This window comes from Rhinolophus sinicus, linkage group LG07 (genome assembly GCF_036562045.2).
Source record: "Rhinolophus sinicus isolate RSC01 linkage group LG07, ASM3656204v1, whole genome shotgun sequence".
Classification (NCBI taxonomy): domain Eukaryota; kingdom Metazoa; phylum Chordata; class Mammalia; order Chiroptera; family Rhinolophidae; genus Rhinolophus; species Rhinolophus sinicus.
The window spans coordinates 123,360,225-123,372,933 of NC_133757.1; the positions used below are offsets into that span (position 1 = coordinate 123,360,225).

Consider the following 12,709-nt stretch of genomic DNA (forward strand, 5'->3'; position numbering starts at 1 on the left):
GTGTTAGGGAGCTTCTTTCAGTCTATCTAACATACTTATGCTTCCCAGCTCCTTAGAAGACCCCTGTGTCTCTACCTTTTCTGGTCACTGATCAAAATGTGTAAGACTTGTTATTTCAAAAGGCTCAAATTTAATTATAACACTGAAAGCCCTTAGAAAATAAAACATACATGTTACAATCAAAAGGCAACTTTTTCTTCACAGAAAGATAAAACTGGAAAGAATACAATATGAATTTCCAGCTGCTTTGACTTCCTCTCTTCACACGTTAAGTTAAATGACAAAGCTACTTTAACTCTTTGCACAAGCACTAACCAGACCAAGATGAAACTGACAAGAAAAACAAATCACTTTTTCATGTTCCCAGCTTTTGAAAAATATTAAACATATATGAAAGTTGAAAGAAGAGTAAAATGCATACCCATTGTTCATTAAATAGATCCTGTACCCAATTCAAAAGTACTACCATGAAACTACACTAAATCCCACACTGAATAAAAATCCACATTAAATAAAAATTAGTGAGAAGATATGTAATAATCTCTAAGCAAGCATGAACTCAATTTATAAGAAAATTTCTTAATATCACTCATCGTTTGTGTGTGTGACTTAAAAGAATTAAAAATGTAATAAAAAAGTTCAAATAAGTTAACACCTCATGGGTTATTTTACATGACAGTGTCCAAGATAAACCTTTCAAAGAATCTTTATCATTTTCTCACAGCCAAAAAAGATAAAAGTGAAACTGTCTAAAGTTATTAAAGGTTTCATATTCAAAAATGGTAATAAATACACTGCTAAGTGATCCTAGGACAGGCCAGAAAGCGGTCCTGGCAACGCCTGGAACTGCTATCTCAGGTCACAAAAGAGTGAGGTGCCAATTTTCACAAAAATATATGTGTTCTTCCTTGAGGTCCCCGTGTAAATAACTGAGTTAAGTTCTTATGAAACAAAGTACAGATTTCTAGGAGACAGGAAAAATCCCAAGATTATCAAATACAATTGTGGACTCACACAAGGTAGGCACAGAAAAATGGAGATGACACTAAAAAGAGTAGGAAATGCCAGTAAAAGGGTCATGCCCATTATGACAAAATAAGAGGACAGGAAGGAACGGAAGAGAAATCGAGACGTCTCTGGAAATTTCAAAACCATTCATGACTCCACATCAGTACTCCAACATTCATTACCGCCAAATCATCCATTACTCCAGCAGCCCTTAAAACTGGCTGTGATTCAGCATAACTCATCATGGTGAACATGGTCCCTTCCCCAAATCTTTACTATCCAACATCTGCCAACACTAGTGATGTGAAGATGCTGATGCCTAAAAAGTAAACAGCCTAAACACATCTAAATATCACTCCACGAAAATTTTAAGAGTAAAAAACTGACTCTACTCTGAAATACGTTGTATGCTTTCAAACTGCCAAGGATTTCAATGTTCTGAGACAGAAAATGCATTCTGTTATGAAAAAAGTCTCTGGTAATATCAAAACAGATTATGACGTGCCTTTTCTGAAATGAATTTGATGTTTACCATATTTAAATACATATTTTTGTGGTTTTAGTGTCCGCAGATATGGATTTGAGTTTTTAATGCATGTATATTTAGTAACTGGCTATATAATCGGTAACATGATTACATATAATTAAAAATATATATTAATTAAAAATTAACAACAAAATTAACACCTGGTTCTAAAGTAAATATAAAACTACATATCAAGTAAGATTATCTATCCCATAGGGCAGGGCAGTGAACAAATGAGTGTGTGTTTCAGCATATAAACAATGTACATATATTCTCTGACTGAAAAAGTATTTTTAAGGAATTTACTTTTACCATATAAAATATCTGATTACTGTGAAAATTCCATGTATGTATGTTAAATGCACAATGACAGTTACAATTAAGTCTTGGTGAAGCAAAAGTGATTAGTATAATTTTAAAATGTAGAAATTAAAGAAGACTGGGTTCTATTACACATGAGTATAAGAAATACTGAGAATCAAGAAGCTAAACAAAGCAGTCTTCTACTGTCCACCCTGATTTGCTGATGACACACACTAATTTATTTCTCTCTCATCTCCCTGTATTATATTGCCATCAACCTCAAATCAAAACCAACTACTCCTTAAGATGCCTTCCCATGTTCTCCTAAGGGGAGGAATCAGAGGCTGGGTACTATGGGGTCTGAAAGAGAGAGTAGCAATTTAAAACTTTCACACCGTACCTTTATGGCTAGGAAATTCAGTCCACTCTCATTGGCCAAAGCTTTGGCGATCATTGTTTTAGAGCATCCAGGCGGCCCATACAGAAGAACTCCTTTAGGTGGCTGGATACCCATTCGGATGAAAGACTCTGGATGTTTCAAGGGCCATTCCACAGCCTGTTTCAATTTCAGTTTGATATTTTCCATTCCTCCTATATCTGACCAGGAGACCTGCAAAACAGGACATTTTCTAAATGTAACGTTGCCAGGACACACAGAGGACTTAAAAAAAAAAAAAAATCAACAAAAGAAGTACAAGAGAGAGAGAACAGAACCACTGAAGAATCAAGACCCTAAAAAGAAATTTCAACGATACAACACGGAACATAATAAAAGCTTTTAAGAGCAAAAGATATCTCATTTGAAATTTTTCATTCAAGCGTGGATGTCGTATCAGATTTGACTGCAGAATTTTAAAATTTATTAGAATTTTACAACCATTTTGTTCGTGGAGTACTAAGTTCAGAGGATGAAGATATCTTGTCAAAAAGAAAATATCTTCGGTTAATGGTGCTTAGCAGTGATGACGAAAACATTATTTAACAAATATTAATGTTATACTTTTGGTGAAAATAGCTTTAATAAAGATATTTCTCTTATATAAAAATGTAATAGTATGGGTGTTTTTTAATTTTTAGAACACAACCCTATTTTCTGTACTAGTTCTTTCTTTTGTATAATACAGATTTGCATAACACGGCATGTTTTAGGAACTAACAACTGTGTTATACACGGTTTACCTGTACATAAAATGTGAGCTGCATATTAATTATAGAAATACGACAGAAAACAAAATGTTTCTGCTTGCAAGTCTTGTATAAATAACTGTTTAAATGATTGAATATACTGTTGAGTCTATCTTCTATGACTTTAAAAATTAGGTTTTATCTGTGAAAATGGTTTGAATCAGTGATCCATGTTCTCATCTATGTATCTAATTTCTTATATTTCCTTTTTAGCAAAATTATTCCAAATATACTTCTGTAGGTCCTTATGGAACATATATAATCTTGTCTGTCTTTGGTATATTAATGAAGTAGCCTCAAAATTTTGTTCCTTTTCGTCAACTAAGAAATACCCCCACAAGATAGTTCTGATTATTTACTTACTAAATATGCATTAAAAACTATGTACCAGATAATGTACACAGGCAATGGAAGAATGAGACATAAATGGACACTTTAAACCACTCAACAGCTACTAGGAACATGCACACAAATAGCCACAGTACAACGCAAAGGATACACAACAAAGGACGGACAGAAACAAAATGACAGAAAAGGCCTTTGTGAGTTCCCAGGAAGGAAAGATTGCTTCCAGCTGGAAGGCAGTTAACTCTTGAGCTCTGGAAAGGTGAAAACAGGGAAATGGTCAGGTAGAGGCCAAAAAATTATGAAAGGCTCAGAAGGAAGTACGAAGAGGATGAGAAAAAAAAAGAAAAAAAGATTTGAGGGAGGGAAATGAAAAAAGAGGTTAGCTGAAGCCATATGGCGGAGGGACCTGAGGGCAGATGGAGGAGCTCAAGGATCTTTGTTCACAGTTAGAAGTCTTAGAAGGTTTTAATCTAGAAAATGATACGACCTGATGTGTGTCAGGAAGACTTCTCTAACAAGAGTCATCAGAGAGAAGAAAGTGCAGGGAGACCAATTAAGGACCTATCACAAATATCCTTAAAAACAAAAACCACGCTTGAACTAGGGTATCCACATGCAGATGGAGAAGACACCACAGAAAGACATTGCAGCCCGTAGCTGAGGGTTTTGATGGTAGCGTAAGAAAGAGAGAATTGAAAGCTGAAGACTTCCGGATGGACTGATTAGAATATGGACCACAGAAAAATGATCTTTAGCAGGGAAAATAAACAAGATAGATTTTTTTTTTGATAAATAGTTAAAACATAGGACAGGATATTCAAAAGATGAAAAGTGAGCAGTTGGAATGTAAGCATCACAAATGGAGCTCTACAAAGAGGATAAAACTGGAATTTCAGACTTCAGAGATATCTACATATCTACACCAAAATAGAAACCATGAGCTCAATTAACATTGCCAACCATGAGAAGAGCCATGTGGGTGTTGGGTACCGCCTACATTTAACAGGCAAGAAGAAAGGAGGAAGGTCAGAAAATAATCTACAAATTCAACAAAGAGAGGGGTTTTGTTTGTTAATATCAGGAAAAGATTACTTTTTCCAAATGGATTTGCACTGTTTTGGGGGAAGGATTTAGTTGTTTTGTCCACAGAACCAGAAGAAGGCTATATTATCAACCATAATCCTGAGAGCACTTTTTTTAATTGCTTTCCTGGGATATATTTTAAGAAGGTTACTGGACTAAAAGGCATGGACATTTCTAGGACTCTTGACACACAGCCAGTTTGCTCTCCCAGTTCATCTATTTCAACAGCAGGAGCGAGACGTTGTGTATCTCCCTGCAGCACTGCCAGCCTTGGGTTTTATTTGGCCTTTCTTTTCTCTTGTTTTTTAACTGTTTTCTGATTTCACCAATTATTAAACTTAAAATTAAACTTGAGATCAGTGCACATGAGCTTATGGCCCTAAAAACGCCCAGAAATCAGCAGCAAGACCAGTGACAGTTAGTACGGAAGGTGACCATTACTGGTAAGACCGGCCTGCTGTGGGCAGACGTGCAGGGAGCTGTCCACCCGATGGGTAATTCCTGCTTGTGTTCTCTGCTCTCTCTGAACTTTTATGCTTCCTTTTATCCTATAATTTCATTTTGAAAAATTTCAAACATACACAAAAGTTGAAAAATCAGCGCAACAGGAGAGTATATATACTCTTTGCCAAAATTCACCAATTTTTAATATTTGCCACATTCGCTCTTGCTTTTTCTCTCTCTCTCTCTACACACACACACACACACACACACACACACACTTTATCGATTTTTAAATTTTCTATTGAATCTTTTTACAGTAGGTTGCAGATATGACACTTCTAAAAACTTCAGCATACCTCTCATATAAACAAACACACTGGGAAGAGAATTTTAAGGAGGGTAGTCAACAACTATTAAAACCTAAGTACAGAGGTCAGAAGGTATAATTAAGAAGAAATGGTCAGTGGATTTGGCAACAAGGCTACCGAATAACGTGGTTTAATTAGATCAGTCGTTATGATTGTATGCCTTTTAGTGGTGGAGTATACACAGAACACACACACACACACACAGAGACGGTATGTACCGTGTGTCCATGAAAATAAGACCTAGCTGGACAATCAGCTCTAATTTGTCTTTGGGAGCAAAAATTAATACACGACCCGGTCTTATTTTACTATAAGACCAGGTCTTATATAACATAACATAACAATATAAATATAAGACCCTAGTCTTATATTAAGTTTTGCTCCAAAAGAGCATTAGAGCTGATTGCCCGACTAGGCCTTATGTTCGGGGAAACACGGTATATAGTATATATAACGGATAAAAGCCGTATTTATCGCTATCCTAAGTATCAAGTCAGAGAAGCAACTTTTCCAACGTGGAAGACCGGAAATGACGCCGTTGCGGTTACAAGCCCCACACCCAGTTGGCAGTTACCCTGCGGTTACCCTGCCAATCCGAGCGGCGGCGCCCTGGGAACCGTCCCTGCAGACGCGGCGCCCAGAGCGCGCTGGAGCCACCGCCTGCGCGCGACACAGCAGCTGAGCTAAGCACACAGACACATAGCACTTCCGCAAAGGTTAGTGCAGCACTGTGCGCTTCTTAATCAATGACATTTAAAAATTCAATTAAATGTCTCTAAACGGCTGGGGAGGGTGCTTTTCTCAGGTTTGTATGAAAGTAAATAAACCTGGAAACACAACCTGCTCATCTTTAATATGATACCATCTTGTATTTAATACATTTGAGTGTGTATTGTTTTAAATGAGTCCCTTAAAAAGTCTTTGAAAAGAGTTTTTTAAAGGAACTCCATATCAGATATGAACCCCCTGAGATACCTCCATGAAAGACACATGGAAATCACCAAAATAAACGCTACGGAAATCCTGATCAGAAAAGACAATCTCTTAGTTAGGGCCCAGGGGGTGGGCGAGGGCTTGTTCCTCAAGAGAAAGGACGATGCTCTCACCAGGACACTGACGGTTCACCGCACCCCGCAAAGGCGCGGGGCCTCCTCGAGGAGCGGCCGCTGCCTGGAGGCGGCACCGCCCGCAGAAAAGCGAAGCATCCTCCCCTCCTACCTGCTGACCTCTGGGCTCTTGCTTCAGCAGTGAGTGGAGTGGTCCTCCTATTCCTGCCTCCATTGTATTCTTCGCTGTATTCCTTCCCCCGCCCACAAACATTCCGTTTCTCCCTACCCTGCGAACAACCTCGCTTTGATACTGTTTCTACCTAATGTGCTATCCCTTCTTCCTCATTTCCCCCTGCTGGATAGTTACTACCCCTGTACTGCTACTGCATTTCTATTTTCCACTTTATATTTCCGTTAGTTAACTGTTTTCCCCAAACTATGGGAGGAAAGAAGAGTCAAGGAATAGAGATAAAAAGTGTAAGGTGGGTGGGAACACAGGCAGTTGAGGGAGTAGTGTCAGAAGGTCTCTATCCCCTCAGGAGAATGTGAGGCAGTCACCTACAGAAAGGTCCATCAAAGTAACAGACACCGACTAAATGCCTAGGTCACACAGTGCTGGTTCCTGGGGACAGTTCCTATCCACACTGAGCTTCTGACCCCATGGACCATTTTCTTAGACACGCGTATTTCCATAACTAGGTAATGACTACACAGCACGGTTTATGCTGAAAGGGTAGTGTCCGAAGTGACACAGGAGGTGGGATCTGAGGAACACAGAGGAATGAGCCTGCTGAAAGGTACAGTAGAAGCCATGGAGAGGGGAGAGAAGCACTGTACACCGGGAGACAAGTCGCTCACTCCGGCCAGCCCTGAGAGCCGGAGAGAGGGGAGACCAGGAGCTCGGCCCTCCAGGGAGCACTCGGCCCGGGAGACGCAGGGCATCGAGTCTGCACTTGGTCTTAAGAGCAGTGGAGAGCAACTCAACCAGGGAAACGGGATGGTCAGATTTCGGGACGGCCACTGTGGGTACCAGGTGCTGTGGGGTTAGAATCCGGGGGTGGGGGACTTCTACAGTGACTTAGGTACGAGGCAGTGATCTGCACTAAAGTAGCAGCAGTGGGGCTACAGAGAAGAAGAAAGGTAAAAGCTCTATTAAGACTCTTCTTAAACTCTATTAAAGAAGGCAAATAAAAGTCTTGATAATTCATTAGATGTGGAGAGGTGCTGAAAAAGAAAATGGGATCGGGTAACGGCCAGGATTCAGACTTTGGGCAACGGTGTGATTGAGTCACCTTAAAAGAAAAAAAGGAATGCGTTTGGAAATTAAGGAATTCGTTTCCAATTATTGCACTGGGGTTGGAATTTATGAGTGAAATAAATTCAATAAACTTTTAAGAAATGTCTTCTGGGAGCTGGACTTGCCTTAGGGACTGTAAGGCACAAAGTGCGTGAGATAACGTCCTCAAAATTCTGTCGTCTAAAGAGGAATAAGAAAAGTACCCTAAAAGACAGTCTTTGTCTAAAGACGTATTTCTTTGCACAAATGAATACAAATACTGAAAAAAATATGAAATAGTTTTACAGTTCGTGGATATGTGAGATGGTGAGGACAGAGATTTGAAAATTATTGCATATATGTAAGACTTATGCCAAGGAGTTATTAGCTTGGTGCAAAAGTAATTGTGGTTTAAAAGGTTAAAAATTGCAAAAACCACAATTACTTTTGCATCAACACAATAGAATGCAAAAATAGCAATTCTCACCTCATGATTATGAAGGTAACTGATATATAGTATACAGCCTGGAAGAAATTCTGAAGAACAATATAGGAATTACCTGTCTTCCCACACCTGTTAAGTAACCACTGTTAATATTTTGGTGTAGTCCCTTCTAGCCTTTCAAATACATGTGCGTGTGTGTTTGTGTGAGTTTTCATTGAGATCATAATGTATTCACGATTTTATATTCTGCTTTTTTAAACGTCATGCATTTTTGGACATATACCTTCCAGTTACTGTACGACTTTGGGCAGTTTACTTCGTGTCTCGCAGCTTCTTTCCCATTTGCAGTGTGGGGATAATGAAACCGCAGCTCTCCCGACTATTGTGAGAATAAAATAGTGTCTTCACTTGGCCTGGTACATGGTAATTATTTAATAAATACTGTATATTATTTTATTTAAAGGACTGAAAGATTATAATAGGTAGACTTTTGAAGGACTAGTAACATAAGATAAAGATCAAGCCATTGTGTGAGTAATATTTAATTACCATAATTTTTGTATTTTTTCTTTTTGCCTGATCATTGCATTTCTTAAACTAAGGACAAACAAGTTTGTATTTTAATTTAGGACCTGAATGCTAAATAAATGATTAGTCTTTCTAGTGCTAAGATATTAATTCAAAAATGAATCTAAATGGGCATAAAGAGCTTCAATTGCTCAGAAAAGTCTAAAAGCACAGAGACTCATGGGAAAAGTTAGTGTGTAAGAGAAGAATAAACGCCAGCATGAAATCAGAAAATCCTAGAACGGGAATTCAAAAACTAGTCGGTTCACTATCCCACCTTCAGTCAGTATTTCATCTTTCAACTCCTCTCATCTTTCAACAAATACTACTTTATGCTCTTAAAATTTTTTTTAAATTCTACAACTCTTTTTAATAAGTTACAGTACATCGTAACTGCCAGAAAATTATTCCTACAATCTACCCTAAATCACTCCTGATAATAGCTGGGTCCTAATGAAAACAGTGAACAGCTGCTCACAGATGGCTTTATAACTCTTTGAATTAGCAATAAAGTTAGAAGTGAAGGAACAGCTGTCAGACAAGAAGAGCAGTGAGATCGCGTTCCCAAGGGAAATCCTCTGCCACCACCCCCCCCCCCCAACATCTCACAGTACTTTCTGGACAAATATCCAACAATACACAAAACTAATCAAACAAACAAAAAACCTCAACTCAAACTACGCACCCATAAAGCCGAAAAACCTGATGACGAGGTGAAGAAAAACACCCTTTTCTGGACAACTTCCAAGAGGGCAAAGCACCATGAACTGGACTGCAGGCCGTGGGGAGTTACGGAGGGCGCTGAGCAGCAACAGGGGGACAAGGTGTCTTCCTCCATCTGGGGCTCATGCTCCTCTTGTTCGCTAGGTACCATGTGCTACACTGCCAGGGACGAAAATTCTTTGGAAAGAGTGATTTTTATAGAAAACGTTGTGACAAAGAGTACTTTTCACTTTGTTCTTTCATGCAGACACGTCCCAACCTACAGACAAAAAGCCAGGCAGCAGCAGGTGGGTTGGTGCCTGTCCCAGACCTGTGCTGGGCCGTACACTACAGACACTAGCTTTTTACAATTCCCATGTTTAAAATACATTTATTTTGTTCTGAAATCATGAACATATACAAAGATACTACATAATGCAGGAAGAAATAAGCTGGGTTTTCTCAAACCCAACCTCCAAGATCCAAAGAAAAATCAATCGATTTCCAGATGCTTCTTTCATGGAGATCAAGCAAAATTAGGAAGGAAGCAGTAAGTGTTCAAAATGTGTTCTCAGATGTAAGTAAAAATAAATGAAAGCCTTTAGCTTTCCATAGTGAAAAGACAACAATTATTTTCCCCATGCTTTAAAAGCATATTCAATGGAGGTTTTACGGTTTAAAAGAAAAAGAATTCAAGGTTCCACTTCTATTATGGAGCCATAAACCACCTACGGCCAGCATCTCTCTCTCCCCATCCCCAATAATTAAAAATAAAAACTTCAGACAAAATACAAACACCAAATATGTGAGGACTCTGAAAAGGAGGAGGGTCGTGAAGTGAGTGAAAATGCGGAGCAGTGCCCGGCACTGGGGGTGGCAGGGGCTGTGTACTTAAGTATCTTTTCTCCCTAGACTCAGCTTTTCCTCTCTCCCTGTTTCCTGTCCATTTGGCTTCAGCAATCTTAGGCTGAAAACATCTAACAATTTTACAGGTAAGAGCACAGGGAGCTGAAAACGTAGATGAGGAAGACTATAAGACACCGTTGTGGGGACAGAGCCCCAGAAAGTAGTTTCCAGGCTCTCGGCCTCACATGGAAAGGTGCTGGCTCAGGTAGTAAATGGCCATCAACTGTGACTGGATGGCCATTAGCTGTGGCTAGTTGGCCGTCAGCTGTAACCAGTGAGCCACTAGCCACTAATATAACTGCTGTAGCTACGCTAGCAGAAAAAATGGGGGCTAGCAAGAAGATGGTGGCTGAGCCTGCAAGCGGAGCAATGAGGGTTGAGAATTGTCTGGTTCCTGCTTCCTGTGTCTCCAACCCAGCCACCAGCGAGACTACAGTGATATGACTCCCCTACCTATGGCTCCGTGGGTGTTCCTTTTTGGCCTCACCATATCCTGCGTTCTTATGTGGGGAGCGGGAGCAGAGACCCCGCCTGACACCCTGCGTGACACCATACACCAAAACTCCCATGACTTGCAAATTGCCACTGACCTGGGTGATGTGATTCTTTAGTAAATCACATTAAGAACCTCGACGAAACGTATTATAAAGACTATGGTAGACAGATGCTTCTGTAACTCCTAAGTCATAAGGGAAAACATTAAGATAAAGAAGAAAGTACTCAAAAAAAGAAAAAAAAAATGCAGATGTCCCAAAAAACATGGAAGACACGATCAACTTAAAGACAAATATTTTAACCCAATTTCAAACTGTATGGATTTCATCAGTTTAATGATTACATTGAGACCTGAGTTTAATTTCTAAAATATCACTGCATTACCATCACACTGTAATAAGTTTACTATGAGCTGCCCTCGGAGAACTGGCTATGTAGGAAGTCAAACCTTATAAATAAATTATCTAAGTGAGCCTCGCTTAGATCACAAAACTTTATCCGTTATACTTCAAGTTAACCATCTCCAAAATGAGCTTTTAAAAAACGACCTACTTTTGCCAAATGAACAAGTCCAGGGGAAAAGAATCTCATATAAAAAATGGAAACTTTAAATGGGAAAAAAATGAGCAGCAATAATTATAAAAAAAGAAACGAAAATTCCCATCATGAAAATGACGTAGTTTCACCCAGAAAATTCTTCATATAGCTCATTAAAAATTTTTATTTATTATTCCTACTTTACCAAATTCCTTGAATAATTTAAGTGTGATCAGCAGAAAATGATTATTTAAGGAAACTGCCATTTCTACTATGGCATAGCAGAACTGGGAAAAGGTAAACGAAGATGGATGAGGAGACGAAAACAAGAACTGAGGAAAGAGACAGGGACTGCTACCGAATGGCCCCCAAGCCCAGTCGCTAAAGAAACAGCAAGCACTCAAGTGAATTTTAAATCAACCAGACGTAATACATGACCAAATACCCCCAAACTGAAATAAATCATATAAAAGGCCTTAATCAGGGAACAGTTTAAAATGACTTGTGTTCTGATTGCTCTTCTTTGGGAATTTGTGATACGAGGGACTGCTAATCAAATGGAAGGCTGGGTTATGTATCAACCAGGACCTTCCAACACGGTGCCTTGTATATTACAGGTGTTCAATGTTTGGTAAACGGATAAATTAATGGGCAGAGGTGTATTTCTCTGTATTATCTTAAAAATGAAGCAGCAGAAGGGTAGGAATGGCAGCAGAACAGGCTGGTGGGAGGTGGGGTGGGAAAACTAGGAGACAGTCAGGCAGCTGGAAACAAAGCGGCATGTGTGGTCAGAACTAGCGAAGCGTGCTGCCAGCATGTAAAAGCACCAGGGCAGACACATGCCTCGCACGACATTTTCTGGCCCAGCTCTGTCCAAATAGTTGGGTCGTAAATTCAAACCCTTCCCTCTGATCTCCTCTGATGGTTTGGTTAACAATAAGTATGCTTGCACATACAGAAAGAAAAACCCTCCCTGCCTAGACTGGCTAAAAGGATGCTTCACGTTTTGGTTCAATAGGAGGCAAGGAGAAGAGGTTCCTCTCTGTCAGAAAGCTGAGCCAACTCATGTTAGCAAACTTCCCAGGCAGGCAGCTCCGACTGTCTGGACACACAGACCAGAAAGGATGTTTCCACATGGGGAGGGTGCCAGAGAGCCAAGAGGGTGTGGAAGAGGATTGCTATTAACGTTCTGGCTTGAGGGCAGGAGGCTCAGGACAAAGCCCAAACAGAGAGTAAAAGAGAGGTCAGAAAATGACCTCACCACACAGTCTTAATGGGCAATATTTAGAAAAAGAACCAAAGATTTTTTCCTTAAAATAAAGATTGCCCGTGGATGCTAAACGTGCCACACACAATAGCCAGAGGTGTGAATACTAGTGAAATGGGCAACTTGAGAAAGACGTCAACGGAGAACTGTGGAGAAGTTGCCTGGAGAGATTAGACATTTATCACAGGCACAGACTGAGT

The 12,709-nt window shown here is 39.6% G+C and overlaps 1 protein-coding gene across 6 annotated transcripts in view; it reads right to left on the reverse strand.

Annotated features, from left to right (window-relative positions):
- Positions 1 to 12,709, reverse strand: part of AFG2A (AFG2 AAA ATPase homolog A) — a 275,426-nt gene that overhangs the window by 211,893 nt on the left and 50,824 nt on the right. For all 6 annotated transcript variants that reach the window (XM_074338543.1, XM_074338542.1, XM_074338541.1 and 3 more), the window contains one exon: positions 2,238 to 2,447. In XM_074338543.1, coding sequence (XP_074194644.1) covers positions 2,238 to 2,447 — 210 coding nt within the window. The remainder of the gene's footprint in view (positions 1 to 2,237; positions 2,448 to 12,709) is intronic.